Source organism: Alternaria novae-zelandiae (genome assembly GCF_023758075.1).
Source record: "Alternaria novae-zelandiae strain BMP 2774 chromosome Unknown scaffold_11, whole genome shotgun sequence".
Classification (NCBI taxonomy): domain Eukaryota; kingdom Fungi; phylum Ascomycota; class Dothideomycetes; order Pleosporales; family Pleosporaceae; genus Alternaria; species Alternaria novae-zelandiae.
Genome location: NW_026056971.1, coordinates 467688 through 493247, shown reverse-complemented (window position 1 = coordinate 493247; position 25560 = coordinate 467688). Strand labels below are relative to the sequence as shown.

Here is a 25560-nt window from a genome sequence, read left to right as displayed (position 1 = left end):
ACACACAGCTATATTTGTTGTGAAAGTGAAAAGGGCCTCCTCTGTGGCTGGGCTTCTATCCCAATAGAATGTGTGGCGGTGCGCGAAAGTCCACTTGTTTAAGCTTTTTGGTACGAAAGACGTTGTACGAGGTGTAGGAAACTGCGTGTCTTCGGTCACACTTCGCTCCTTTTAGTGGTACTATGATGCTTGGCTGGTGAATACACGACGTAAATAGATGTTCTGACATGGAAGAAAGCGCAACTCCTCCGACTACAACACCCCCTCTTTAGATTCCTACATGATAGAATGCTACCAAGGCTGACTGGAGCTTGTGATTCCTCCCCGCAACTCCAGAAAATCATTGAACCTAAGGTATTCGTTGTATTCGTCTTGTAACTGTCGTCTAGCATCCATACGATGTCGTGATCTTTCCATGCGTCTGGTCTTCGAGAAGTCTAAGGAAAGTTTGATGTCAGATTCAGATAGAAGGCGGCTCGAATGTGTCACTCACATTTGAATGGCTTGCACAGCCACTGCCGTAGTCTAGGCGAAGAGACTAATCCGATCAGAATGCCGGCCACAGCTACGCACACGCCGACCAGGGTGAAGATGGCTTCGTTGGACAATCCGGTCGACGCTTTCTCATTGGATGTATTGCGGTCTTGACGTTGCAGTATGAAAGTCCGCGGGCCAGCGTCCACTTTCGCTGCGAAAAGAAGAATTAATAGTATCGACAAGAATTCTAGTGCCATGCTGATGCAGCGAATGTTGAATTATAGTCGTGTAAAGATGGAGAGGTGTATAGTTTATATGTATACCTAGGTAGAGTGAACCTGGACGAATGCGGAAGTAGTTACTAGCAGGAAGCTCGCTTAAGGCGGAACGAAGATGATGGTAAAAAGTACCCCAGGGTTGGACGAATCAGAGATAGCCCTAGAGAAGCAATGTTTCAAAGCCTTCAGGGGGTGAAAAAGGCGCGACTGTAGGGTATCAGGAGCGACCAAGTGACTGTGTTCAGAGCAAACAGAAGTCGTTCAGTGAGACTAGTCTTCTGTATATATATAATATGTTCGTGGCCACGAATCCGGTGTAGAAGGTCCCTATGCCATAGTCTAAACCATGCAACGGCGTCAGCGCTGGAGGTTTCGCGTGACCCGACCTGCGGGCGGCACGATGGGCGCCCGGCCACACACAGTCCACCACCAGCCCTAGGCTACACGACGGCAGCTTGAGCACCCCAACTTGGTTCAGTTCGGAGCAACCCTGGCCGGAGTACTTTTACCGACTGCGGTCTTGGCTACCCTGACCTATGACAGTGTGTCTTCCAGAGATCTTAACGAGCCCACAATGAGAATATTACCCGCCTGGCAAAGGCACAGCCCACGCAGCCGTACAATACAGGCATCTACCGTTGCCACCATGCTTCCATAGTACCAATCAGCATCATTTTCGCAGCAGACACCTTGGGTTTTCCTGCACCTTCCCTGCATTGACTCGTAATCGGTGTACGTTTTATCATGTCACCTATCAAATGCAGTGAGCATGCTGTAGGAGCCCAATGACAAGAGACTTGATGCATAGCCACGTCTCTTGAGGTATCAATTGGTTGCAGCCGGAACGTTCCGTCTACCTCATGGGGGTGAATCCACATGCGGCATCCCTGCGCAGCTCAGTCTTCATGTACAGCATGTCTGAGCAGCTTGATCCTTATGTGCGGCCAGTTTGCGTTGTCATCCACGCCTCGTACATGGTGGCCTTCCTTCGGACATGAAGCACGTCATCGACGCTCTGTTTGGCAGTCATAAGGCCGGCGAGAGATCAGGTAGGCTAAATCCACGACGTCGTGGGAGTGTAGTATCAGATGACAGCAATGTCGAATTGGATTCCGAGCTGACGGCGGCTTCGACGCTACCTCCTAGCACGATTCGAATAGGGTCGTTCGCTGGAATGCATTACGGTGCTGAACACAATATTAGGTTCTCTGCTAGATACTTCTATTATGGTAGATATGACGCGCTATCTGTGAACAGAGTTGTATCAAAGATCGAGAAGTAGACGTGGCATTCTGCATCTCTGTGCCTGGGCGGCAACATCCCGCACCATAAATTCCATCACAGCCTACCCCATACCATAATTACAATCTCTCGAACAGTGGTACGCGACTAGTCGTTGGTTTCGACCTTCCAGACTTGCCCACAGTCGGTATAAGTTCCTCGTCCGGAACATAGTCCTTGAAGTCGTCGTGAACGCTGTCCCTAACGTCCACCTGATTCCGATCTCTTGACTTCCACCTAGGTGCCTCCCCATTCTCTGCCCGACCTACGCCCATCTCTCTCCACTTCTTCGGTGGCTTGACACCCATTTCTACCAGATTGGACCATATCCGCTCTCCACGTTTATTCCATCTCTCCATCCTGGCCTCGTATTCTGCATCGGAGGGTTGCCACTTGCTCTTCAGTATGCGGCGAATGGCTTCGGGCGAGACTTTGAAGTGTTGCGCGAGGACGGGTGTGGTGAATTTATCGGGTTGTGTACTGTGTAGGTGCCGTATGCCTTCCATGGTGTCGGGCGACAACTTCTTGCGCGGGCTCCATGCCTCGCCTCCCAGCTTCTCTTTCAGCGCTTCCTTTTGTACAGCCCAAGCCGGACGCTCGCGCCTTCTCTCCTGACCAAACTCTCCCGTGAGAGCATCTTCTATCTCGGCCTCTTTCGGTTCCGCTGTTTGTGGTTCCGCGGTGGGTATTATAGGCCCTACCTTGCGTAGTCGGCGCGCATCGGTCGAGAACCGCGATTGTTGCGGACGGAGTAGCGGTCGTCGAGCAGCGAGGATTTGCTCGGTGTTTACGAAAGAGCGGATGAACAGGGTCAGCGTCGTTCTGGCGCAATTGTGGCAACTCATGGTTGTTGGTGTTTGAGTATCGATAGTGCTTTCCTTCCGAAGTTCCTTAGCCTATCGCACGGACCTTCACCTCTTGCCACAGGCGGGCGACTAACATGCACTCTAACACTAATTACACAGTCATAGACTTGGATGCGGTACATTTCAGTACGTCAAGGCGACGATACTACCGGATTAAAGGTTTCTTCGTCTTTTTTTCCGACCGAAAATCCGCCCACGTCGCCGCTACTCCCGGAGCAGGAGCCTCATTTCATCGCATGACAACACCCTCAGGGCTCATACCCAATATCTTTGGGAAGTCGGAAAGGGATACGAACATTGCTGCTTGGCAATGATAGCAGTGCGTGCAAGATCTCATGCAACAATCACGATGATCTCTTCCCTTTGTATCTTCGGTCCTTCCTTGCCTGACGCATTATACGAACAGCTTGAGTCTGTCTTTCATTCCTCTTACTCATGAAGCCCACCGCTCTACTATCCTCTGTTAATCTTGACATCCCTGGAGCCACTACTTCTTCAAGCAAATTTGAGCCTCTCCTGGATCCCGTGAACCGAACAACAGCCCCGTCGGTGTACTGCTTCGGCCCCCAAAGCCAAGACAACACCTCGCTTCCTGCGACCAGCTCTCGTCAATTCGAACCGTTTTCAGCTTCACCCCATGTACAGACAAGATTGAAAAATTCTCCGCAGACATACCGAGCGGCTGCTGAACAAGTGACGGTTGCTGTCACAAGGCTGCAAACTGCGGCTGACTCGAATGGCTTTTTCCATTGGCCGGAAATTACTCCCAAGCAACGGAAGGCTTTCGCTAGTGTAAACGGTGTGCTACAACGTCCTTGACTTCATCCCCAAATGCAGAACGTTGTGCAGGTCGCGGTGCGCCTTCGGTGGAAGTCGTGCTATTGAGGGATGGCAATTCGGCGACCATCTCATACGGCATATCATAAAGAGCATCACGGCAGTTCAAACATGTGCTTGATTCCTCCCATTCTCTAGCAGTCATCTCCAAATTATCCTATCCTGAGCTTTTACCGTTCTTCTTCGGCAACAAACAGTCGAGCTTTCCCAAGATGACTATACGACACCGCCAACTCTTCACCCTGGCACTCATCGGAGCCTGTCTTACATTCGCAGCAGATGCATTCCCGACCGACCTGCACATGTCGAGCCCCGAGCCACGCGACCTCGTAACCACAGACGCGAAGAACCTCAGAGAGCACATCGAAGTTTACGGCATACCGTATGGAGTCCTCGGCGCAGTGTCCCATGGCCTAACCTTCTATGTGATCCTCTGTCACTTCTTCGGAAGAAGACCTTTGCTCCCGTGGATGGCTTTGGAAAAAGAACGCTGGAATATCGCGGTGGTCACAATCTCATCGCTCATCTCGATCATCCTTTCTGGCGTTACGATGGCACGCACAAAGGGCTCCCGTCCCCTGCTCATACTTGCGGGAATGCAAATCGTCCTCCATGCTCTGATAGATATCATCCACATACATCGCCTGTGCGTTGGACATCCTGGTTGGAGTAATTCGACATCCTTTTGGGGGATCCCTCTCGTAGTGGTGTCGTGCTTCTCCATATATGCCTTTTACGAGTTTCCCTGTAAGTTGCGCTGATTTCATCTGTGGGCAAGGTAGACTGACACCCACTCCACAGTCGAAGAAGACGATGGCAATGTCGGAAGCCTTTTCGGTTCTGCCATCTTCATTGTTCTAATTGTGTGGATTGGCTTGACTGGATTGAAAACCTTGGTCGGCATCTTGATATGCATTGTGTCCAAGTTCAAGAATTGCGCGACATTTGGTGTTGCGGCGGTCCTGCTCAGCTGCGGGCTCTTCTGGTTCGGTGATTTCGGCATGGCCATCGTGAGCAGGAGTACGCTGGGGACGCCGTCAAAGCAAGTCGCGGCACTGTATTACACGTATTGGGTCGTGGAGAGGCTCCCGCTATTCACTTTCTAAGGTGCATGTCGGCGGCACGGTGGCTATCACAAACAATGTACTTGTAGCATTCGTTGGTATGAAGGGTGCGTTCTGTTTAACCTAGCACTAGGTGTAACGCTATGTCGGAACCGGCTCGCTCTTGCGGCTTCGAAATCTGTTCCGCACTAGTACGCGACGGAGTGGTGACATCAACGAACATGCGTCAGTGCCTCCTGCATCTTCACGCTATCTCGACAGTCAACTCTCCCGTGGCAGTTTCCTCGCAAGATCGATCGCGGGGCGATCCCGGCAAAAATGGAAGTGGATCCCCTCATACCCATGCGCGCTAGGGCCTCGGTATCATATGACGGACCATCTTCGCCGGACATCGTGTAATGATTATCTCTTGTCGAATATCTGAGTGTTTGACAGTGTCGACGTCGTTCACCTGTGTTTCTCTCTCATTTACTCAAATATGGCTATGACAAATATGTTCCAGAGGCGAACAGCCAACACTAAGGAGTACGTCCAGAAGCGGAAGACAATCGATGGCGCACACTAACCGCTATCAGCTGCTGGGGATATCGATTCGAATGGACGCCTGAACATCTTACACCGGAGCAAATGAAGCCTATGAAATTTTCGTACGATGTACTAGCAGAGGAATGTCTTGATCGTTTGAACGCCATCTCGCCACCGCACAAGGGTGCTCTGCCAAGGAACGATAGCAACCGCGCCGCGCTATCATCAGTTCCGGGCACCGAAGAAGAGAAAAAAGAGCCATTGCCAGTACCAAAAAGGGATCTTTACGCCTTGCTGGAAGAAAATCACAACTCCGATCCTAAGCTTGCGGAACTGTGGCGCGAAGTGCACACCGTACCGGATTGGGTGGATTGGGACCAGATCGCCAGAGGACAGGATGTGTTCTATCGCTATGGCGGACCCGCCTTGACTGGTCTCACTTTTCAGTCACTCTTGGGTGGCATGGGCGCTGCGCGAGTGGTCGAGACATTAGCCAGAACAGGAGGCTTCAGCACAAAGGTCGCAAGAGGCAGACTCTTTGAAACTACACAGCACATCCTCCAGTGTACGCGAACACTGGATGGACTCAAACCAGGTGGAGAAGGTTTTGCCTCATCAATACGTGTCCGCTTCCTGCACGCCGCAGTTCGACAACGAATCATGAAACTCGCGAAGGAACGCCCAAGCTACTTCAACGTGGAAGAATGGGGAATACCAATCAACGACCTCGACCAAATCGCAACAATCGGAACCTTCTCTTCAACTCTGATCTACCTCAGCTTCCCCCGCCAAGGCATCTTCCTCCGGAAACAAGAAATCGACGACTACCTAGCCCTATGGCGCTACATCGGCTACCTAATGGGCACACCCGACGAATGGCTATCTACCCCAACAAAAGCCAAAGCCATCATGGAATCGCTCCTCTACCACGAAGTTGACCCCTCCGAGATGTCTAAGACAATGGCCAACAACATCATCTACGCGCTGAAAGAAGAGCCGCCAACTTTCTCTTCGGCAGACATGCTAACCGCCAGCGCCCGCTGGCTGAACGGCAACGCTCTCTGCGACCGTCTTGGCTTGAAACGCGTTTCCGCATACTACTGGTCCCTCATGGCGGGCCAATGTCTCTTCTTCATCTTTTACTGCTACACGTACCGCCTGTTTCCCAATGCAGATCGCAGAAGGATCGACCGCGCGAAAGAGATCTTCTGGACGCTGATAGTGAAGGCAAAGTGGGGGCTGGCGGGGACGGAGACGTCTTTTGACTTCAAGTACGTGCCGCAGTATGATACGTTGACGCATTTGGGAAATATTGGGGAGAGAAAGAAAGTGGCGTTGAGCAATGAGATGAGGAACTTGAAGGCGTTGGGGATTGGAGTGGGGGTTTTGGCGGTGGGGACGTTGGTTGCGGTTAAGATTGCGGTCAGGGTTGTTGGAACATTGTGGTAGATGTTCTTGTAGAGGGCTTGTATGATATTGATATGATGGGCTAAGGGCTCTGTTATTAGACTCGAGGTTCGACGAATATACCCAGGTGAAGTTACTGGTTACTTCTGTCTTGCCTCACCTTCTCATCCAGCTTTATTACAGTAAGAGGTTCACTCACCCTCAAGTTGTTGCGTAAGGTCACCGCCGTTGTACACGCACAAGCAACCTCCACTGGCCATGGCCTCATCAAATATAAGTTCACGTCTTCGTCTCTATCTTCTGTCCTTACTAATCTCGATCACAATAACAACACAACTTCAGTGTGAGCTCACACTTGGCACAATCTAACACATACCGACACCAAAATGGCAAAACGCAAGTGTCCCCGAAACCCAGAACAAGACGGTGTATGCGGCTGCCCTTCATTCTGGAGGTACCTGAAAGCCAGTGCCGCGCCCAACAACAAGACCATGTTTTCCCCACCTACCAAGTCTTCGTCCCCGACTCTTGTCATCATTGAGAGTGAGCGTGATGAAGACAAAGACTTGCACCACCGGAAGCGACAGAAACGCGAAGACAGTGTAATCACACTGACGGGTGTGATTGGCCTCTCAGCATCAGAGTCTCAAGCGTACATGGCCAGCAAGTATGTGGCCGGAGAGTCCGATAGGAAGATACAACATGTCATGGAGGCGGCACGGCGTGCGCAGAAGAGTCGCCGGATGGAGAAGGAAAAAGCGAAAGCAGGCAGACCGGTACGGGTTCTGGTCGACTATGATTTACCTGCTGGTTCTGAGAGGCTGGATTGGGACACAGACGAAGTTCGTCGGATGGTCGGGGAGATTGCTTGATGGAGGCTGTGGCGGATGAAATCGGACCACGGCGACGGGCATGTAAAATTCATCGGAAAGGGTGCGGTAGCAAAGGTCATGAAACAACAATGCATATACATTCTAGTATGTGGGTATAGGTACTGCCTAGCGGAGATTTTGCGAAGGGTATGCAAGGATATGAGAGTCGTAAACATTGCGAGTATCTTCAGTTGTCACCAAACGTACGGCTAGGTCAATATCAGTGACTGATCCGCGGATGGGGTGTGGGACACTGACCTTATTCTCATAAGTCCAGAAAGTGCCGCTGTGCTGTATGCCTTTGCTCTTGATTACTTCGATCATCTTCATCACTGACTCCTCTGGTGTGATTATGCCCTGGACTTCCCACGGTAGCTGAACGTTGGCCATGTCTGTTGCGACTTCTCCCGGGTGCATGCACAAGATGATGGTATCATCGTCTTTTCTCTTCAACTCGGCGGCCATGTGCCTTACTGCCATATTGAGTGCAGCTTTTGACGCAGCATATGCAGCGAACCCGTCCTCCGTCTCCCGGAAGTTACCTTGCGAGCCCGAGTCGCTGGACATGAAGACAATGGTGCCAATTGGTATGTTTGTTTTCAGCAACTTCTGCGCTGTGATGATGGGCCCAATGGTGTTGGTATGCAAATGGAACGCAAACTCGTCGAAAGACCTAGAAAATGTTAATTTCCAGTACTTCAGCCACTTCAGATTGATTGTCGTTTATTGGAAATGCACGCTTTAGCCATAACCAGCAAGGCGTAACGGCAACGGTAAAGGAAGACTCACAGCTCAGTGGCCCTCTACATCGGTTAGTGCGGCTCCCTTGCATGCTGTCAACAATGTCGGACTTACGTTTGGGTATCTTAGCACTCCTGCGTTTAGTACGACGTAGTCTATCTTCAGGTTCGGTATCATGGCCAGTTGCGCAACGAATTTCTGCGGATGGCCAGTTAGTTTCCCTCTGGAATGACAAGGCCATCGTCAACAGCACACACCTCTATGCTTTGCTCTGACAATATGTCGCATGTGTACATTTGGCATCGGCCATGATCGCTCCCCGCTTGTCCCCACAGACCGCTGGCATGGCCGGCCCAAGGCTCCCGCACAGTAGCGATGATGCGCTCATTCTTAGTTAACAGCTGTCTGACAAACTCTAGCCCTATGCCTCTGCTGGCGCCGAGTATCAGCCATGTGGTAAAGTCCTCATCGGCGTATAGAATGCCCGGAATCTGGTCCATCCGGTCGGTCGAGGTGTGGCGGGGCACGATGATGTCAACCGTCAAGCTGGGGCTGAAGTGCAACTGACCAACACTAGAAGGCTGTTTGCAAAGAGGGCAGAATAGTGTCGATCCTGGCCGGCGCTTGAAATAGTAATGTGCTGCTGTGCAGATAACAGAGAACGTTATTCATGACCCTGGCCCGTCATGTTAGGGAAGCAGGTGCGTGGAGGTGCGCGGGTTAGTGGGCATGTCACATCGATTTGCGGACCCTTGTACAGACTTCACATATCGAATTCGGGCCAGGGAAAGCAGGGAAGAAGCGTCCTGCAGGGCAACGAAATAGGCCAGACGCTGCTTATTCTACCACCGGAGGAAAGAAGAGCGAAATTCTTCACGATGATTGACGGCAGCACGAGTGCTAAAAAGACTCGCAGCAGCCAACGCAGCACTTGGTGACGGCACCATCCCACAAGCCTCATGCGAGATTGCCGAGTAAGTTGCGAGATAGTCTGAATCGTAATTGACGGCGTGGCGCGAAAGTACTCCGAGTAGCGACGGCAAGTTGGCTGAGGAACAAGACCAGATGCGGCGAGTGCACCGCCATTTGATCGCGATTCCTGTTTGCCATCCCGGACCGGTTCCACCCGAGCACTTTTTGCTACTGAGTTATACCTGTCGCCTGATTGGCTAGTCCCGTGACCCGTGCTCGCGTCAGGGCCCTGGGCCCGTCATTTCGTCGCGGCTAACGGCAAGATTCTTAAAACTCTCTCAAGCCTCTCAACTCCTACTTGGCCATCTTTTCTCTCTCACAACCTCTCAGTCACGCCTAAAGTTAACCTGACTTTCACCACTCCACCTCCACCAACACTTACTCTTACCCCAACCACCACCACATCTTCAAAATGGGTTTCGAGCAGGGTACGTTTTCTTGACACCGGTTAGACGTCATCGGCCGTCTGTAACTTTGTCGACCATCATCTGCTATCCATTGAGCCTGCGCGCATATCGATATCCGACTCCTGTGAGGAATCAATTATTCCCGGTGTACCGACCGAATAATTGACACCTCAAGAAGCGGTGAGCGCAAGGTGGCAGCTTTGCGACAAAGGGCGGACGGTGGCGGATTGTTTGGCTGGGCACAGAAATTTTGTCACCATACATATAGCTAACACTTTTCTCAGGCGATGCTAAGAAGGGTGCCAACCTCTTCAAGGTACGAACAAACCGAGCCGGCCTCAACGCCACCGTACACGTCTCCCGAACGTAGTCTAACGAACATCCAGACCCGCTGCGCGCAGTGCCACACCCTGAAGGAGGGTGAGGGCAACAAGATCGGCCCCAACCTACACGGTCTCTTCGGCCGCAAGTCCGGCCAGGTTGAGGGTTTCTCATACACCGACGCCAACAAGCAGAAGGGCGTTGAGTGGGGCAACGAGACTCTCGTACGTTATACCACAAGAAGACGCTTATGTGGTGGGCATGCATGCTGACGAAGCACAGTTCGAGTACCTCGAGAACCCCAAGAAGTACATTCCCGGAACCAAGATGGCTTTCGGTGGTCTCAAGAAGCCCAAGGACCGCAACGACTTGATCACCTTCCTCCAGAACGAGACCAAATAAGCGTATCACCTCTCGAACGTTTATACCATCCTATCGACACGCCATGACCTTTCTATAATACCTTTTCGACCCAAAAACTGTTTGGATTGTACCATCATCGATGATAGACGAACGACGGAGGCGGTGAGCGCAGTTAGACCGCAATACCCCTTCATGTAGATTATGTTAGGTGTATCATTTCAAGGCGCTTTTCGACTTTGGTGCGGCATAGAGCCTGTTTGGACTTAGTTGCACTTTCGGAATACCAAATCTCCTCTACCGATCATTTAATACGCTCATCATCTTCCGTGAACAAGTCGCCAACATCGTGGAACCCATAGCGATTCATTTCGATTTACTTCCAGAGACGGCAGAGTTGGTCAAAGCATCGGTTTCTTATCTCAGACTACAGACATCCAGCTGATGATGAGCCAATTGCATACATCGCAAATTTTCTGACACGTTGAGCGGCATTTCCACAAAATGTACAGACTAGAAGAATAGTCTAGTGCTAGCCTCTAGGGAGCGACTCACGCGAGCAGCGAGCACCTTGCATCCTCGGACCTGAGGAACATGCAGCCAGGAACATGCGCTCTACCGGTGCTTTCTCCGACAGCTAACCGAGGATAGTGTGGCTGGAGCTCGTGGATGCTTGCGGAAGACTTGCAATGGCGACAACTCGTTTCGCTAGACAGCGTGGATAGTAAAAGCAATAGGGAGTCAAAAAGCTAGACACATTGTGTCTCGTCAGCTGCGGGATGCCAGTAGTCAAAGCGTGAGGCTTCGTGGCGCCTTTTCCACATCATCTCCACGTGAAAGCAGGTCAAGTGTGGGGGAAGCGCAGGTGCTCGTCGCAGTGGTGTCATCGCCGGAAGACTCCGTGTACATCAGCCATCTAGTCTGTGTCATAGGGCACACGAGCACATGCGTCTCTCTTCCACTTCACTCTTCTCTTTCTCAAATCGCTCCCCAGCATCCAGACGCGCCGTTACCTCGGCCTGTAGCAGCGAGACCAATTAGCGTCATAGTGGGGCGGGAACTGTGCTTCGGGTAGCTCGACAGTGAACACCACCATCACCAGCACCACTTTGGCGAATACGCAGCGACAAAGGCCGTTTCGGCCTCTACAATTGGCATCATGTCGTGGAAACGGAGCGAGAGGCTGATGGACACCATCAAGGTGGGCGAACCTGTCGCACAGTCGCGGTTGTAGCTAACATTCGGATAGCACTACAGCAACTTTCCAGCAACCGGTATGCAGCACGCATGGTCACTTACAGTATTCGTCTGACATACCACCAGGTGTCTCCTTACGGCAAATGGTACAATTTGGAGAGAAGCCATCTACGGGAACCCTCTTCCGCGCGTCACAATTCCTTTCTGAAGAACTGCCCATACGGTTAGCCCACCGAGTGGAAGAGCTCAACGAACTCCCAGATGGCCTCAATGAGATGCCGTCGATTCAAAGAGTGCGCGACTGGTATGCGCAGTCATTCGAAGTGTGTATTGCTAAGGTTCTCGCTGGAGCGCGTTGACTCATCTGACAGGAACTCGTCGAACTGCCCCGGCCGACCCTCTCGAGCGAGGTCAAAGAGCGACTCCTCAAACCAGCGAAGAAAGCCGGCGACAAGAACCTGATGAGCAAGCCGACGCAGAACCCCAGCATCAAAACAGGACAATACCGTTCCGCGCCGACGACAAACGGTAACGGCAATGGCAACGGAAACGGCGGCACCATCACAAAAGAAGTGAAAGGCGCGAGCCGGAGATACTATGCCGCTGCAGATGACGGACAGGAATGGCCGCCAGAGCTGGGCGCATACAACACCAAGTTCGCAGACACATTGGAGAAGATCAAGAGGCGGCACGACAGCGTCGTTACGACGGTCGCACAGGGTATTCTCGAATGGAAGCGCAAGAGGCAAAGGATGCAGATCGACCACAACATTCAAGCCTTCCTCGACCGTTTCTACATGTCGCGTATCGGTATCCGTATGCTCATCGGCCAGCACATCGCCCTCACAGACCAACGCTCGCGAAACGATCCCAACTACGTCGGTATAATCTGCACAAAGACCAATGTCCAAGAACTAGCTCAGGAGGCTATCGAGAATGCGCGCTTCGTCTGCGAGGACCACTATGGACTCTTCGATGCGCCAAAGGTCCAGCTTGTGTGCAACCCGGATATCAGCTTCATGTACGTGCCAGGACATTTGTCGCACATGTTGTTCGAGACTCTCAAGAACTCGCTCCGCGCTGTGGTGGAAAGACATGGACAGGATAAACAAGAGTTCCCTGTGACCAAGGTCATTGTTGCAGAGGGCAAGGAGGACATCACAATCAAGATTTCGGATGAAGGAGGCGGTATCCCCAGATCATCGATCCCGCTGGTATGGACATACATGTACACGACCGTCGACCAAACACCGAGCCTGGACCCCGACTTCAACAAGAGCGATTTCAAAGCACCCATGGCTGGATTCGGTTACGGGTTACCCATATCAAGGCTATACGCACGCTACTTTGGAGGAGATTTGAAGTTGATTTCTATGGAAGGGTAAGCCTCCCAACTCGTACCCCAAGATAATCTCGTCACTAACAACATCGGTCATAGATACGGCACAGATGTCTACCTCCACCTCAACCGCCTCTCCTCCTCCTCAGAACCTCTGCAATAGCAATTACCCGTCATGAGGGGCGGATGGACGTCGAGCGAACTCATCCGGTCATCCCGAGGAATGGCGCAAAGTAACGGTTCGCGAAAGTATAACCCTTTCCTGGCGAGCAAGGCGATGAAGCTCAAGCTGTCGGGTCAGGTCAGCAGGGAGATTAGTGAGAGGAGACAGGTGGGCGATGCGGCAGATATGTTTGCTGACAAGGCTAGTGGAGAGGATGGTAAGCCTTGGTGGAGGAATGTCGGTATGGAGGAGGGTATGTGAGATGTACGATTTTCGGTTTGGCAGATATCGTTCAGAGATGCGGTTGAAAGTTGGGGAGCAACAGATGGGCTTTGATATTGGCATTTTCCGCGACCTTTGGTGAAAAGGTATCAATCGTTCTCTGGGTTCGGTCTGGCCTGGGCTGGCAAAGGCTTGGACTTCAGCACTTAAGAAAGACACGGCGTTTGGCGAAGGCCTTGTATGATCTTGGAACACAAATGAGAATAAGACGGAAGGAAGCAATAGTTACGCAACGCAAAATAGTAATGTTGTACGTCTTGCCGTTGCAAGTCTCCAGTGTGTGAATAAAACAAGCAAGAAATTGGGGTATAACGCGATCCGCCTTAAATCCAAAGTAACGCCTTAAATCCCACGATCAACATGCGAGCTTCCGTTCAAGCAGGTCCTTGCCCCGAACTAACCCTCTTCCTCATCTTCGCAATATCTCTCTCCTTGCCCTTTCCACTCCTTGCCGGACTTCCATTCCCAGTCATACCCTGCCCTTCCGCGGCTCCACCTCCAGTGCCTTGTACCTCCCACTCATCATTCCATTCCGCAGGCGGTTGTATGAGACCGAGGACGATGTTACGGTAAAACGCGCGCGTTTGTGGTACACTCTGTATCCACCACGAATTAGCAACCGATCTCCTCTCCAACTTGTGTGATCGTTGACGGGACATACCTCATTCCTCACCCCCGCAATCCACATGAGCATCTCCTCGCTCTCCAATATACTGACCGCCTCATCCCTCTTCTGCCTCTCCTCCCACGCCCTCCCCTGCGCCTCACCAGAGAAAGAATTCCAATTCTTGCCCCGTGCCTGTATACTCTTCCGTGTTTCTAGCGTGGATTTACTGGGTGCCTCCGCCTTACCAGCACTACTTCCTCCTGTCTGTGGTGATTGCCCATGTAAACGGTGCGCGCCGTATCCGCCGCTGCTAGAACCAGCACCGGTGAGTGTATCGTAATCTAACGTGCTAATGGGTCCAGTGAACTGGGCGTTGAAGGCGGCTTCTGATTCGATTTCGTCGTTGGTGATGGGCGCGTGGCCGCCGGTAGCGTGGGTGAACGAGGGCTGGTGCGCGTGGTGCTGGTTGTGGCTGTTTATGATTTGTTGCGCTTCGGCGATGAACTGGAGGTTTACGCCGCCGGGGTTGGGGGGTGGCCATGTCATGATCGCATTGCTGGGGCTAGGCGAGAGCGACGGGATTCAAGGTGTTTACAGAACGGGTGTGCTGTTAGGATGCTGCGTATGTGCGATGCGGAAGGAGCTTGGTGTTTGGGTGGGGTTGCGATGATGGTCAATGTCCGCGGGGGAGGCTGAGATGGGAAGGTGGCAGCGACGAGGCACTACCATCATCCATGGATGCTTCCCAAGACTGGTAGTACGTGCTTGTTTGTTAGTGCTTTGTGTGCTGCTGCGTCGCAGCTCTTCGTAAATTCAGGGCACATTGGTATATAGAGAACCGTTCTGATATCGAATGGGTTTTGACATTGATATCTAGTAGCTACTGCTATGCTTAGAGACGTCGACTCCTTCCCATCTTGACCGTCGACCTTGGATATTGCCGTCTAGTGATGTGACCAAAACGCTGAAATGCCAATCTATGCCCAATGCTTAACACACGCGCCGAGAGATCAAGTCCGACTTGATCGAAGCGCAAATCCCTGGTAACCTTCTTTGCCCGTCTATAGTGCCGAGCCAGACTTGCACTGGCCTAGTTCGTTACGATCCTTCCAACATCCGCTCCCAGGGGAGCAGGCGCGCCGCAGATTTCCCCGGGAGCTGGATAGGAGTTAGGCTATGTGCCGCCATTTGCCTGCTGATGCTCAGCCTTGCTGCCCTTACCTCGCCAGGTGCTGACTGCCGGTATGTCGGCTTTCAGTCTCTCTTCCTGTGTTGAGTACGCCTTGGGCGTCAATTTTATCAACGTGTGTAGCGGGACCTCCATCCACGGGCTCTGCTCTTGTGGTACGTTCATGAAGTATGCGTAGATACACCTCAGGATGGCCTGGTGTGTAACGATCAAGATGTTCTCGCTCCGCTCCAGCTCCATGATAATGGGCTCCAAACGAATGACAACATCGCGATATGACTCTCCACCCAAGTAACGGTAGTTGTATTTGTCCTCGTCGCGTTGCTTGAAGTCTTCGGGGAACTTCTGTTCGATTTGAGCGTATGTGAGACCGTCGCAGACACCGGAGTCGAGTTCGTCGAGCGCTTTCCATTCCAACTTCTCGAATGTGAGGAATCGTGCGGTTTGGATCGTTCGCTTCAAGGTTGAGGTCCAGACAGTGAGTTTACGACCGTCGCCGACCGATTTCGCAACTAGACCGGGTAGCGCATGCGCGTAGGCATCTCCTCGCTCTGATAGGTTTGCGTCGCCTCCAATTTGACCCGTGAGGTTGTACTCGGATTCACCGTGCTGCCACGATTAGTTTTCAAAGCATGAGTTTGCGACATATACTTACTCGCGATAACCAGATCGAGCGCGGCTTGATGTGGAGATTCATCAAGTAGTAGACGACCCTACTCTGGAGGTAGTCCTGGATCTGGTTGATGATGACTTGCTTGCCCACATCGATGAGCTTGACGTATGTAAGATCGCGCTCGTCCTCGTCTATGGTCTGGTACACCTTCTCGTAGTTCCGGATACGGTTGCGGAAATCCGCTGCAGCTTCCTCGGGGTCTTGACCGACATAGTCTGGAGATGTTGTCTTTACTTCCAATATGTTGCTCATAATGAGATCTTCGTCGTCACACTTTGACTCCACGAACAGTGTCTCGATGTTCTCGGCGGCGCATCGCTCCTGTATCCACCTGCGCCGGCTTTTGGTCGAGTTTGTGGCGTCTAGTATCGCGATCAAGCCCCTGCCCTCAGAAAACCATTTGCACATGTCGTTAACAGCTGCTTCGGCGGCTGCTTTCCGGAGACGCTCTCCTTCTGGGTTGGAGGTATCGAAGAACTCGGCGGAGGGGTTCGGGGTCGCAGTACGACGGTACTGGCCAACGTTGAACGTCTTGGATTTGATCGATAACCAATGGAGGTAGCGAACCACTGCATTGCAACTCGTTAGTGTTTATACGAGACCGTACAGGAGAAACGTACCTTTCTGTGCAATCAAACTCTTGCCCCGCGCGGGCAAGCCTACCATGACGACGCATATCCGCGTGTCTTCGGCCTGTACACCAGCACCGTTAGTCTTTCTGCTTGGTCTTACAAAGTCGCCAGCAGGCACTGCGCGCATATTGGGCGCATAGAATCCATTGGAGTCGGCATTGGAGTCGGTCATTGTATGCGGCAAGTACAGCTCCCTGAAGTCCAGTGACGATGCGACTGGCGAAGCGAAGTAAAAGTTATATGGATCGGAAATCTAGCCGAAGGTATTCCGAGATGCAGCGAGAATGCGGCTTTTAATCAACGATGCAGCAAGGGCAGATGCTAGGCGGTCAACAGAAGGCTGTGGAGTCGCACGGCTGAAGTCGTCTGTTAGGTGAAGCAATAAGTGTATGGACGTCGAGTGTCGTGTTGCAGGGTCGTAAGGTCGGCCCGGCAGTCAAGAAGCGAGAGGAGATGGATTGATTGACGATGATTCCCCCGCATTCGGTACGGCGTCCTTCTTTTCACAAGCCAGAGCAATAAGCGTTCGGATTGCGGCTCCAGGCTAGCGGGCGCAGTGGAGCAGATGTAACGGGTGATTCTCATTCGATAGCACGTGTGGCTGCAGTCCAATGTGTCCACATGTCCGGCAGTCGTGACAGCGCAAACAACGGTCGTCGTTGGCGCCTGCCCACGCGCATTCCTTGGTGCTTGCCTACAGCAATGGGCACCAGCAGGACAGCTCCAAGACTCTCAGCCGTTGCCATGCTGCTACGAGCTCTCCGGGTCGTGTGCCATGATGCCGCCTGCTTCTGCGGTATGACGACAATGGCTCCAGCAGCATAGCTAGGGGGTCCAGAAACATGCCTGCCTAAAGCCGCCGATTGCCGGAAAGACGTGATGGATGGGAGCGAAATTTCTTTACATTGTCGTAGTCGCGCGCCAGTCGTCGTAAATCGGCAAAAAAACAATGGTGCATCCTGGAGATCCTAGCAAGGAAAAAAGACCACTTACAGTCGATATGGAGTAAGTCCGGTGATGCATCGTTGACATCAGTTATTGCACGCGTTGTGATGAGGGGCGTCACGTAAGCTTTCGTCGTGGCGGGGCAGTGGGCTGCCAGAGTATCGTGTACTTCGCGGTCTGTCGCCTGGGCGTTGAAGGTTGAAGGATCAAATGCACACCACGCAAATGGGATAGACTGCTCTTGCTTAAGGTGCGTACACGCAAGCCCGGGGTACGTCCAGGCCGCTATCGCTCTGGTACTGCGGTGTGTGATCGCCGCGGGATTGGTTACCACTCCCCACGTGTGGCTGACCTGATAACAACGCATTGCAGCCATAGGCGTACCGTTGGAAAAGCACTCAGCAACACAGATAGATAATGCGAAAAGTAAAAGTTTTTTTTCATGTCGTGTGCAACTCCTCATTACATCGTTTCCCAGAATTCGCCGACGCTATGTGCAATCCTACGCCAGACTCAAGCTATAAAGATGCGGGTATCTAGCAATGCTAAAATCATCCTGCGCTACAAATGCCATGCTAAATCACTCTCCAGACGGCCGTTATATGTCATGGACCTTGATCCATCCAACTAAATCTCAAGCATGCAGTTTGGTCATGCCATTGACCCTGTGCGTGTTGTCGATTCCCCTTTGCAAAGCAAGCAGAGTCGCGCTGGCATCCAATCGTCGCTTCAATGCTGCCGCTGTTCGTTCCTGTCCTCGGCTGCCGATGCCTTCCTCAACCCATCGAATCTTATTGATCATGAAGCTGAGACCCTCATGAGCCTTACTCTTCCTGCTCGAGATGCCATATTCGACGGAACCGGTGTACTCCTGAAGTTGCGGCAAGATGAGTATCTCAATCTGCAAGTCCATATCGGCGGGTGGTGTCACGGGGGCCGCTGGCACCTTTGTTAGCACGTCAGCGGCATCGGCTGGGTCGTTGGGCGCAGTGATACGTGGGTCGAGCATAGTGACGTCGACAGTATCATCCCATTCACCACGGATCCATCCAGAGTGGATCGCAGCAGCAATAGGATCTGAATCGTCGCGATACACGCGCGCACCCCAAAGATGCCTCTCCAACACGACGTGCTGGCGTTGTCGTGGCTTCAGGTAGTACCGCGGCACTCTGATAGTAAAGGTGCAATTGATGGGATTGACGTCGAAACGAGGCAGCCGTTGAGGTTTCGAGGCGTATCCGAACTGGTCATCTAGCGATGAGTTGGGCTTGGGCAGCTCTGTCTTTGCATCGTACAGCTGTGATCCAAGATGTTTGCGAGGGCGTTTCGCAGCATCGTCAAGAACAGGCTGTACGTCGTGGACCTTGGTCAGGATCTTTGTAACTTGCTGCAACGGCTGATGGTTAGGTCGAGGGGTGTGGTGGTGATGATGATGGTGATGAGGGTTTCCTCCAATGTGATGGTGGTGATGAACTGATTGGGCTGGGCCAGCTTGTGGTAGACTGGGGTGTCGCCCGTTGATGGTAGTTGAGGTTGGCTGGATCGACGTGTCTTCGTCAGGCTTGTGTTGGTGGTGATGGTGATGGTGGTGACTATATTGTTAGTACGTATCTCGTATGGCAATGAGGGAACTCACTGATGATGATGGTGCTTGTTCCGTTTGGTCCCACGCGCACCGGGTGTTCCTCTACCATCAGCATTCTCCATGTCGAAGATTCCCTCCTCATCCTTGACTCGCTTCGGCTTCCTTCCTTGCGGGGAACCAATTCTTCTCATCATTTCGCCGTTGTCCGATTCGAATGAGCCCTGGCCGTTCTGTGGCATGGGACTTCCCCGCGATGGGGTCGTCGATCCCAGCCCGCTGCCGAGACCGGAGAACATGCGCCCGAATTCGCTCTTGATTCCAGGATCTTTGCCAACGGACAATGGCTGCGCAGAGGCACCTTGAACAGCCTGTGGAAGCGGAGACGCTCTGCCCGTTCGTCTGCTCGCCTCCAAACCAAAGCCAATGTGCGATTTCGAGTGTTGCATGGCCTCGCCCATCCTGGAAGGCTGATCGTAGAGCGATCTTCCGCTGGAGGATAGAGAGCGTGCGAGTGGTTCGGTCCTCTGTCGCTCTAGGGAGTTGGGGTCGGAGGTAGGAGGAGCGTGGTACTGCTCGACTACGCGATGGCCCAACTGGTCTACACTGCGTCGCAACATATCCTCTGAACTTTGGGCGCCGTATCGGGGAGCGCCCAGCATGGATGGGGGGTACGGGCCATAGGTGCGATGCATCGGCGGAGGTTCCTCTGCGCGACTGTCATGAGAAGGTTCATGGACAGCACCGGTGGGCGCTGATTGCCGCCACAGACTGCGTGGAGGTTCGGATGAGCCAGAGATGTTGCGCTGCGCCTGCGGTGGACTGAAGCCAGACTGCGACACAGGGTGAACAGTCACGGGCCGATCCCTCTCCGAAGCATTGTGGTTTGTGCCTGCTAAGAGTTCTGCAGCATTGGGCCTTGCGTGATGCGACTCCCCCAGTGTGCGCCGCCGCTCCTCGTTTGGCCCGTAGGCGCTGCGCCGGCCTGCGAACCCGTCGTACGAAGATCTGCCCTCTTGTTCGGTGTTTGCCAGAGGGCCCATCGGTTGGCTGTTCGGTCGGGGTGGGACATTCGCGGCAGGCTGTCGACCTGTGTCCTGCGCATAGGGGCGGTGGCCGGCGAAGTTCATGGGCTTGTAGGGTTGTGTCGTTGGTGGCAGCGACTGGCGACCCGGATCAGGCGAGCCATGGTTGCTGTAGGACTGTCTGGGTGAGCCGGCCGAGAAGGCATGACCTTCAGATGGCCGCGAGGTATTGCTGCCGTACATGTTGCGTTCTGGGGTGGGTTGACGGCGAAACAGAGGGAAATCCGACCGTGAACCAGCAGGCAGACCACGTCGAGGCGAAGGTGGCTGCATGCTGTGGCCGTTGGGTACTGGGGCGTTGGTGGGAGGCGAGGGCTGTGATTGCGCTGTTTGGTTGAGCGCACCTGTGTCACCGCCGCCGCCGATAAGAGATGAGATGGACATGCTGCTTCCCGGTCGCAACGCCTGACCTAGGCCAGGAAGCTCTCTGTTGGCGCCAAAGTTGGAGGTGTATTGTGGACGCTGCGACTGGGATGCATGGAGATGCTGCTGTGTGGGGGACGATGGAGGAGGCATTTGGGGCCGCGCGAAGGATGGTGGAGGTGGAGGTTCGTGAGACGGGCCTGGGGGAGAGTTAGTTTGGGACAAAGCTTAACCATTGCTTTTGGGAGCGGGGCTGTACCATAGGGGTTCGGGGAGCTGGCAGCGTTCAGCGACGAGGCGCGCGCAGCATCGAAGCTATAGGGCGCCGGGGCTGGAGGGTTGTTGGAAGTGGACATTTGCGGTGGAGGGTGCGACTGGGAGTGATGAGTCTCGTAGTGTATCGGTCGCGCTAAAGACATGGATCAGCACAAGCTCGGACGGCGAGTCGCGACTTTTCGAAAGAGGTTTAGAGGCCCGCGGATCGTGCATTAGCTAGGAGCCACATCTGCGGAGTGCGCCATAGAATTCGCCAGACCCATGCCATCTCCACCGACAAATGGCGCGCACCGTTGAGCAACGCAGATGTTGGTGTGGCTCGGGATGGCATGGCGACACTAGTAGGGAAAGACTGCCTGCATTTGCCTGCGTCGATATGAGGTCGACAGGCGGTGAAGTGCTTTTTCGCAATTGACGTGTCATGCAGCAATCCATGCAGGCAATGCCTTCCCACTACCGTCTCTTGCCTGTTCCTCGAGCGCCAGACAGCCACGCGAGCGGTGCCACAGACTTGAGACATACAGATCAAAATGCAGCCTGGATGACTGGGCACCTTTTGTGAACTGGTGAGAGCTACAAAAATTGTACACATGCATGTCCAGGCTACACAGACCCTCCGTCCTCAGTCGTACTGCGCAGATGTGTTCTCCAAGACATTTGTGGAAATGGTAGCCCGTACCTGTATTTGACCAGCCACCCTGCCCTTGTCCTTCATTCTGGCCTTGCGGCGCATTATTACCAGCCGGTAGTCCTTGACTACTGCGTCGAACGTGTTGTGGTCCCGAAGGAAAGAATGGGTCGCGCCGGGGCATCGAGTACGGGTCGACGGCATACGGAGCGTGGAGTGGCTGTTGCGGTTGTGGTTGTGAGGCTGGCGGGTGGCCTGGGTAGGCTTGCGTCGTCTGCGGGTGGTAGTTCATAGGGCGATCTGGTGGTCGTTGGTAGGGCGGCGGGCGGTCCATAGTCGGCTTGGGCTCATCGGAGAGGTGGTGAGGATGAAAGTGTCGCGAGTACCGGGTAGCAGTATACGCTCCCGCTCGCTAGCGTATTATGGAGAGTATAATGGTCGTCGTCGTGTGGAGGGGTGCGGCCCAGAGCGAGCAGCAGTATTGCAGAAGAAAAGAAGCCTCGAGCATGCGAGGAAACGAGAAGGCGCAATGGGACCAAGCGCCACGATCCCTGTAGGACTCTAGCGCAGCCCCGCATGCAGCGACGAAAGCGAGAGCCCGACTAGAGGGCAGGCACTGACGATGTGATAGGGCTGCTTCCCACAAAGCGCCTACACCACGCCCACACGGCCACAGGACGTTTGCTCGACTCAAAGCCCTCAGGCGCATGATGATGCATATATCAGAAGGCCCCTGACCATAGTTCGTCGTAGCCCCGCCCAGACTGCCCGCTCTGCGCACAAAAAGAAATACCCATGCTCGTCGGAACATGCGACGCCCGTTCCCATGCAGCCCGTTCCTGAATCGTTCCTTCCAGTTGACCGCCTCGCGCCAAGCCCGATCGGCAGGTGCAGCCATCCATGTCCGAGTCCAGCCCAGCCATCGACACCGGCACAGCCAGCAGCTGCCCCTCGTCATCTGCGGCGCGTGACACGTGCCCGTAGCTTTCACCCTCCAACCTGCGATATGTGAAGCAACACCAGCCTCTGCATCCTATGCCGCTCCTCCCCATGCCTGGCTCTCCCGCGTCGTCCTGGGCCGTCTACCGTGCGCGCCTCAAGGCTGTCTTCCATGGCGCCGACCCACGCGTGTGCGCCGCCTTCTGGTTATTCGGTATGCATGCACCTGAACCCCCAAAGAGGGGCACCAACACTGTCCGCTCCACCGCGACTAACACGCCCAGGCCTCATCAACAACGTGCTCTACGTAATCATCCTCTCCGCCGCCCTCGACCTCGTCGGCCCAAATGTCCCCAAAGGCGTCGTGCTCCTCGCCGATGTCATTCCCTCGTTCCTCGCCAAATTGTGCGCCCCGTACTTTATCCACAAGATCCCCTACAATGTGCGCATCGTCATATTCGTCGCTCTCTCCGTATGCGGCATGCTCATCATCGCCCTCACGCCTCCACTGCAGGACTCGGGGACCATCGCCATCAAGATGTGCGGAGTGATGCTTGCCAGTCTGAGCAGTGGAGCTGGCGAACTGAGCTTCCTTGGCCTGACACATTACTACGGCCACTTTGCTCTGGCTTCCTGGGGCTCGGGCACGGGAGGCGCCGGCTTGATCGGTGCTGGAGCCTACGCCATTGCGACCAACACGCTCGGCATCACCCCCCGTACAAGTCTACTCGTCTTCTCCTTCTTGCCGCTAATCATGGTGCTGAGCTTCTTCATTATCCTTCCACTCGGCCCACTGCGCGCTGGCAACCAGAAACAAGGCGACTATGAAGCCATCGATGACCACGGGGACGATGAGGAAGAGGAAGTAGGCCCGGCGCAGGAACAAGACGACCTGTTGTCTTCCTCCATGCACTCGGCTTCGGGGCGCAGTTTCCCCTTTGTCACTAACACCGGTGCTAACAGTGCGCTGAGTAGCTTTCGCGCAAACCTCAACCGCGCGCGAGGCCTGTTCTTCCCATAGTAAGCCCGATCCTTAAATCTCATCCACTCCAGACTAACGCATCACAGTATGCTGCCCCTCCTTCTTGTCTACATCGCCGAGTACACTATCAACCAGGGCGTCGCACCCACTCTGCTCTTCCCTCTCGAATCCTCTCCTTTCGACGAATACCGCTCCTTCTATAGCACCTATGGCGCCATCTACCAGGTTGGTGTCTTCATCTCGCGATCCTCCACACCCTTCATACGCATACACCACCTCTACGTCCCGTCATTCCTTCAAGTCGCCAATCTCATTGTCCTCGCGCTGCACGCCATGTTCAATTTCATCCCGAGCTATTACATCGTTTGCGTAATCATTTTTTGGGAAGGTCTATTAGGTGGCCTGGTCTATGTCAGCACCTTTGCCGAGATTACGGATAACGTGCCGAAAGAGGATAGGGAATTCAGCCTGGGCGCGACTAGTGTGAGTGATTCTGGAGGTATCTGTATCGCTGGTTTCTTAGGCATGGCTGTTGAGGTGAGTCTGTGTCGTTGGCAAGTAAACCATGGCAGAAATTACTGCAAGCTGCAGTGAGATCCAACTACATCGACTTTGCATCCTACGACTCCATCTTTCGCGCCCCACTCTTAGAAACATTTTCCATCTCGTTGGCGCGTTACGATACGTGAGCAATAATGACATAGTATCAGAAACTGAACCACGGTAACTCCAGTTATCTATAGTATGCATTCATCTTGAACTTTTCCTCTTAAAAGCCTACACATCCTCACCGCGAGTTTCTATAAATCACACAACAGTCCTAACCTACTACACCGCGTCCATGCAGTTCACGACAAATCCGGCTGAGACCCAGGGAGTCTTCTCAACCCTCTCTGGCGCTACGTCCGACACGGAGCGCGATACAGACTCCGAGACGCTTTTCGAATACGACGACGACGACGACGACGACCGCAAGCTAGGGCAACAAGGGAAAGTCCTACCACAATACCACATCGCCGGCATACTAGTAGGATGGCAGCCCGATAAAGACTTCATCGCTTCCTATCCCGCACAAATCGTAAGTCGCCTTCCCAATCGCCAAACTACGGTTGAAATTTGCTAACGCCTACTCACTAGATTGGGACCACGGTCATGGACAAGGGTGTCGAGGTCAACCCAATCGTCAACAGCCCGGTTGATGTAGCGAACTTGCGCCTCGAAGTGAGGGGCAGGTCGGGCAAAGAAGCCCGGGAGAAGTTGCTGGTCAGCCCTGTTAGTATTTTTGACGGGTTGGGGCCGTGGGAGAAGGAGTGGGATGATATGTGTGGGTGTGAGGGGGGTGAGGACTGTTCGCGTATCGATCACGGGGATGAGGATGAAAAGATGGGTTTGGAAATCACCATGGAAGATGCAGACAGCTTTGCCAGGAGCACTGTCCGCGATGAAGATGACGAAGATGGCGACTCCGTCATGGATGTCGACGAGAAGGCGGGCGTCGAGCCTTGCGTTGGCATGGAGTATGTTTGGCAGGCTTAACTCGGTCGGTCGGGCATTTGAGGGTGGTTAGGCGTCTGTCTTTACACACGCACATTCGAATTCAAATTGTTACATCCAAAGTGTTTCATCGCTATGTCCGTGTTTCCGCCATTGTGACTATGGCGATCCCATGCGCAATCCCATGACGCCGTTCGCCTGATTTCCCACTCCTTAGCGACATCGTGATACACGTCACGAGCTGATCCACTTTTCCTCTCCAAAACCATGGTCCTTCCATTCGTCTGCCTACACGTGAGCCTATGAGTGAGCTACAGTTAGCAATACTACAGTAGGCAGTCATGCCAGAGACACGTATAGTAAATATGTGCCATGGGTTTCTTTTCATCTCTCGATTACTCTTTTCGGTCCCCATCTTGCATATCAACTCAACCGCATACCCGTAGACATACTACGACGAACGAATAATGCCTTCAAATCGGTATTCCTCCGAAAGCACTGCCATCGACATGCCCGCGCAACGATCGCACAACCCAAAAATCTGGCACATCGCCACTTTGGCACCAGGTTTCGATGACACTCGTCTGCGCTTCCCCATTCTCATTGTGAGTATACTCCTTCGTACCTGAGAAGCCGCAATATGAAAGAGGTATTATCTGACAAGCACAAACAGGCAACCAACGACACCAGTAGCAAAACTCTTATCTCCTCCCAAAGTGAGCTAGACACCCTGCTCAAGACACACTATGGGGATGCTGCGTCCAACGTACCCAGTA

At 53.4% G+C, this 25560-nt stretch overlaps 10 protein-coding genes across 10 annotated transcripts; 5 read left to right on the top strand and 5 right to left on the bottom strand.

The window, feature by feature from the left end:
- Positions 1-2116: 2116 nt before the first annotated feature.
- Positions 2117-2881, bottom strand: RRG9 (Required for respiratory growth protein 9 mitochondrial; the record flags this gene model as incomplete). Its single annotated transcript, XM_049399584.1, has 1 exon — positions 2117-2881. One exon carries the CDS (start codon positions 2879-2881, stop codon positions 2117-2119), a length of 765 nt encoding a protein of 254 aa, XP_049254597.1.
- A 2400-nt stretch (positions 2882-5281) lies between these two features.
- J4E88_005952 (uncharacterized protein) lies at positions 5282-6777 on the top strand (the record flags this gene model as incomplete). The annotated part of the gene is made up of 2 exons (XM_049399583.1): positions 5282-5328; positions 5379-6777. The coding sequence occupies 2 exons, from the start codon at positions 5282-5284 to the stop codon at positions 6775-6777; spliced, it is 1446 nt and encodes a 481-aa protein (XP_049254596.1).
- Positions 6778-7121: 344 nt separating this feature from the next.
- J4E88_005951 (uncharacterized protein) lies at positions 7122-7607 on the top strand (the record flags this gene model as incomplete). Its single annotated transcript, XM_049399582.1, has 1 exon — positions 7122-7607. One exon carries the CDS (start codon positions 7122-7124, stop codon positions 7605-7607), a length of 486 nt encoding a protein of 161 aa, XP_049254595.1.
- A 126-nt stretch (positions 7608-7733) lies between these two features.
- On the bottom strand, positions 7734-8848 carry J4E88_005950 (uncharacterized protein; the record flags this gene model as incomplete). Its single annotated transcript, XM_049399581.1, has 4 exons — positions 7734-8280; positions 8397-8410; positions 8463-8546; positions 8606-8848. The coding sequence occupies 4 exons, from the start codon at positions 8846-8848 to the stop codon at positions 7734-7736; spliced, it is 888 nt and encodes a 295-aa protein (XP_049254594.1).
- An 884-nt stretch (positions 8849-9732) lies between these two features.
- On the top strand, positions 9733-10450 carry J4E88_005949 (uncharacterized protein; the record flags this gene model as incomplete). Its single annotated transcript, XM_049399580.1, has 4 exons — positions 9733-9748; positions 10012-10043; positions 10114-10272; positions 10331-10450. The coding sequence occupies 4 exons, from the start codon at positions 9733-9735 to the stop codon at positions 10448-10450; spliced, it is 327 nt and encodes a 108-aa protein (XP_049254593.1).
- A 1117-nt stretch (positions 10451-11567) lies between these two features.
- On the top strand, positions 11568-13107 carry J4E88_005948 (uncharacterized protein; the record flags this gene model as incomplete). The annotated part of the gene is made up of 5 exons (XM_049399579.1): positions 11568-11609; positions 11658-11682; positions 11732-11928; positions 11977-12986; positions 13044-13107. 5 exons carry the CDS (start codon positions 11568-11570, stop codon positions 13105-13107), a joined length of 1338 nt encoding a protein of 445 aa, XP_049254592.1.
- Positions 13108-13763: 656 nt separating this feature from the next.
- On the bottom strand, positions 13764-14542 carry J4E88_005947 (uncharacterized protein; the record flags this gene model as incomplete). The annotated part of the gene is made up of 2 exons (XM_049399578.1): positions 13764-13985; positions 14051-14542. 2 exons carry the CDS (start codon positions 14540-14542, stop codon positions 13764-13766), a joined length of 714 nt encoding a protein of 237 aa, XP_049254591.1.
- Positions 14543-15170: 628 nt separating this feature from the next.
- J4E88_005946 (uncharacterized protein) lies at positions 15171-16662 on the bottom strand (the record flags this gene model as incomplete). Its single annotated transcript, XM_049399577.1, has 4 exons — positions 15171-15794; positions 15841-16427; positions 16479-16551; positions 16609-16662. 4 exons carry the CDS (start codon positions 16660-16662, stop codon positions 15171-15173), a joined length of 1338 nt encoding a protein of 445 aa, XP_049254590.1.
- Positions 16663-18069: 1407 nt separating this feature from the next.
- Positions 18070-20821, bottom strand: J4E88_005945 (uncharacterized protein; the record flags this gene model as incomplete). Its single annotated transcript, XM_049399576.1, is given in 4 exon segments — positions 18070-18818; positions 18830-19027; positions 19112-20665; positions 20725-20821. The coding sequence occupies 4 exon segments, from the start codon at positions 20819-20821 to the stop codon at positions 18070-18072; spliced, it is 2598 nt and encodes an 865-aa protein (XP_049254589.1).
- A 1583-nt stretch (positions 20822-22404) lies between these two features.
- BTN1 (battenin CLN3 protein) lies at positions 22405-24826 on the top strand (the record flags this gene model as incomplete). The annotated part of the gene is made up of 5 exons (XM_049399575.1): positions 22405-22522; positions 22593-23328; positions 23377-23827; positions 24138-24368; positions 24428-24826. 5 exons carry the CDS (start codon positions 22405-22407, stop codon positions 24824-24826), a joined length of 1935 nt encoding a protein of 644 aa, XP_049254588.1.
- Between the last annotated feature and the right edge of the window lie 734 nt (positions 24827-25560).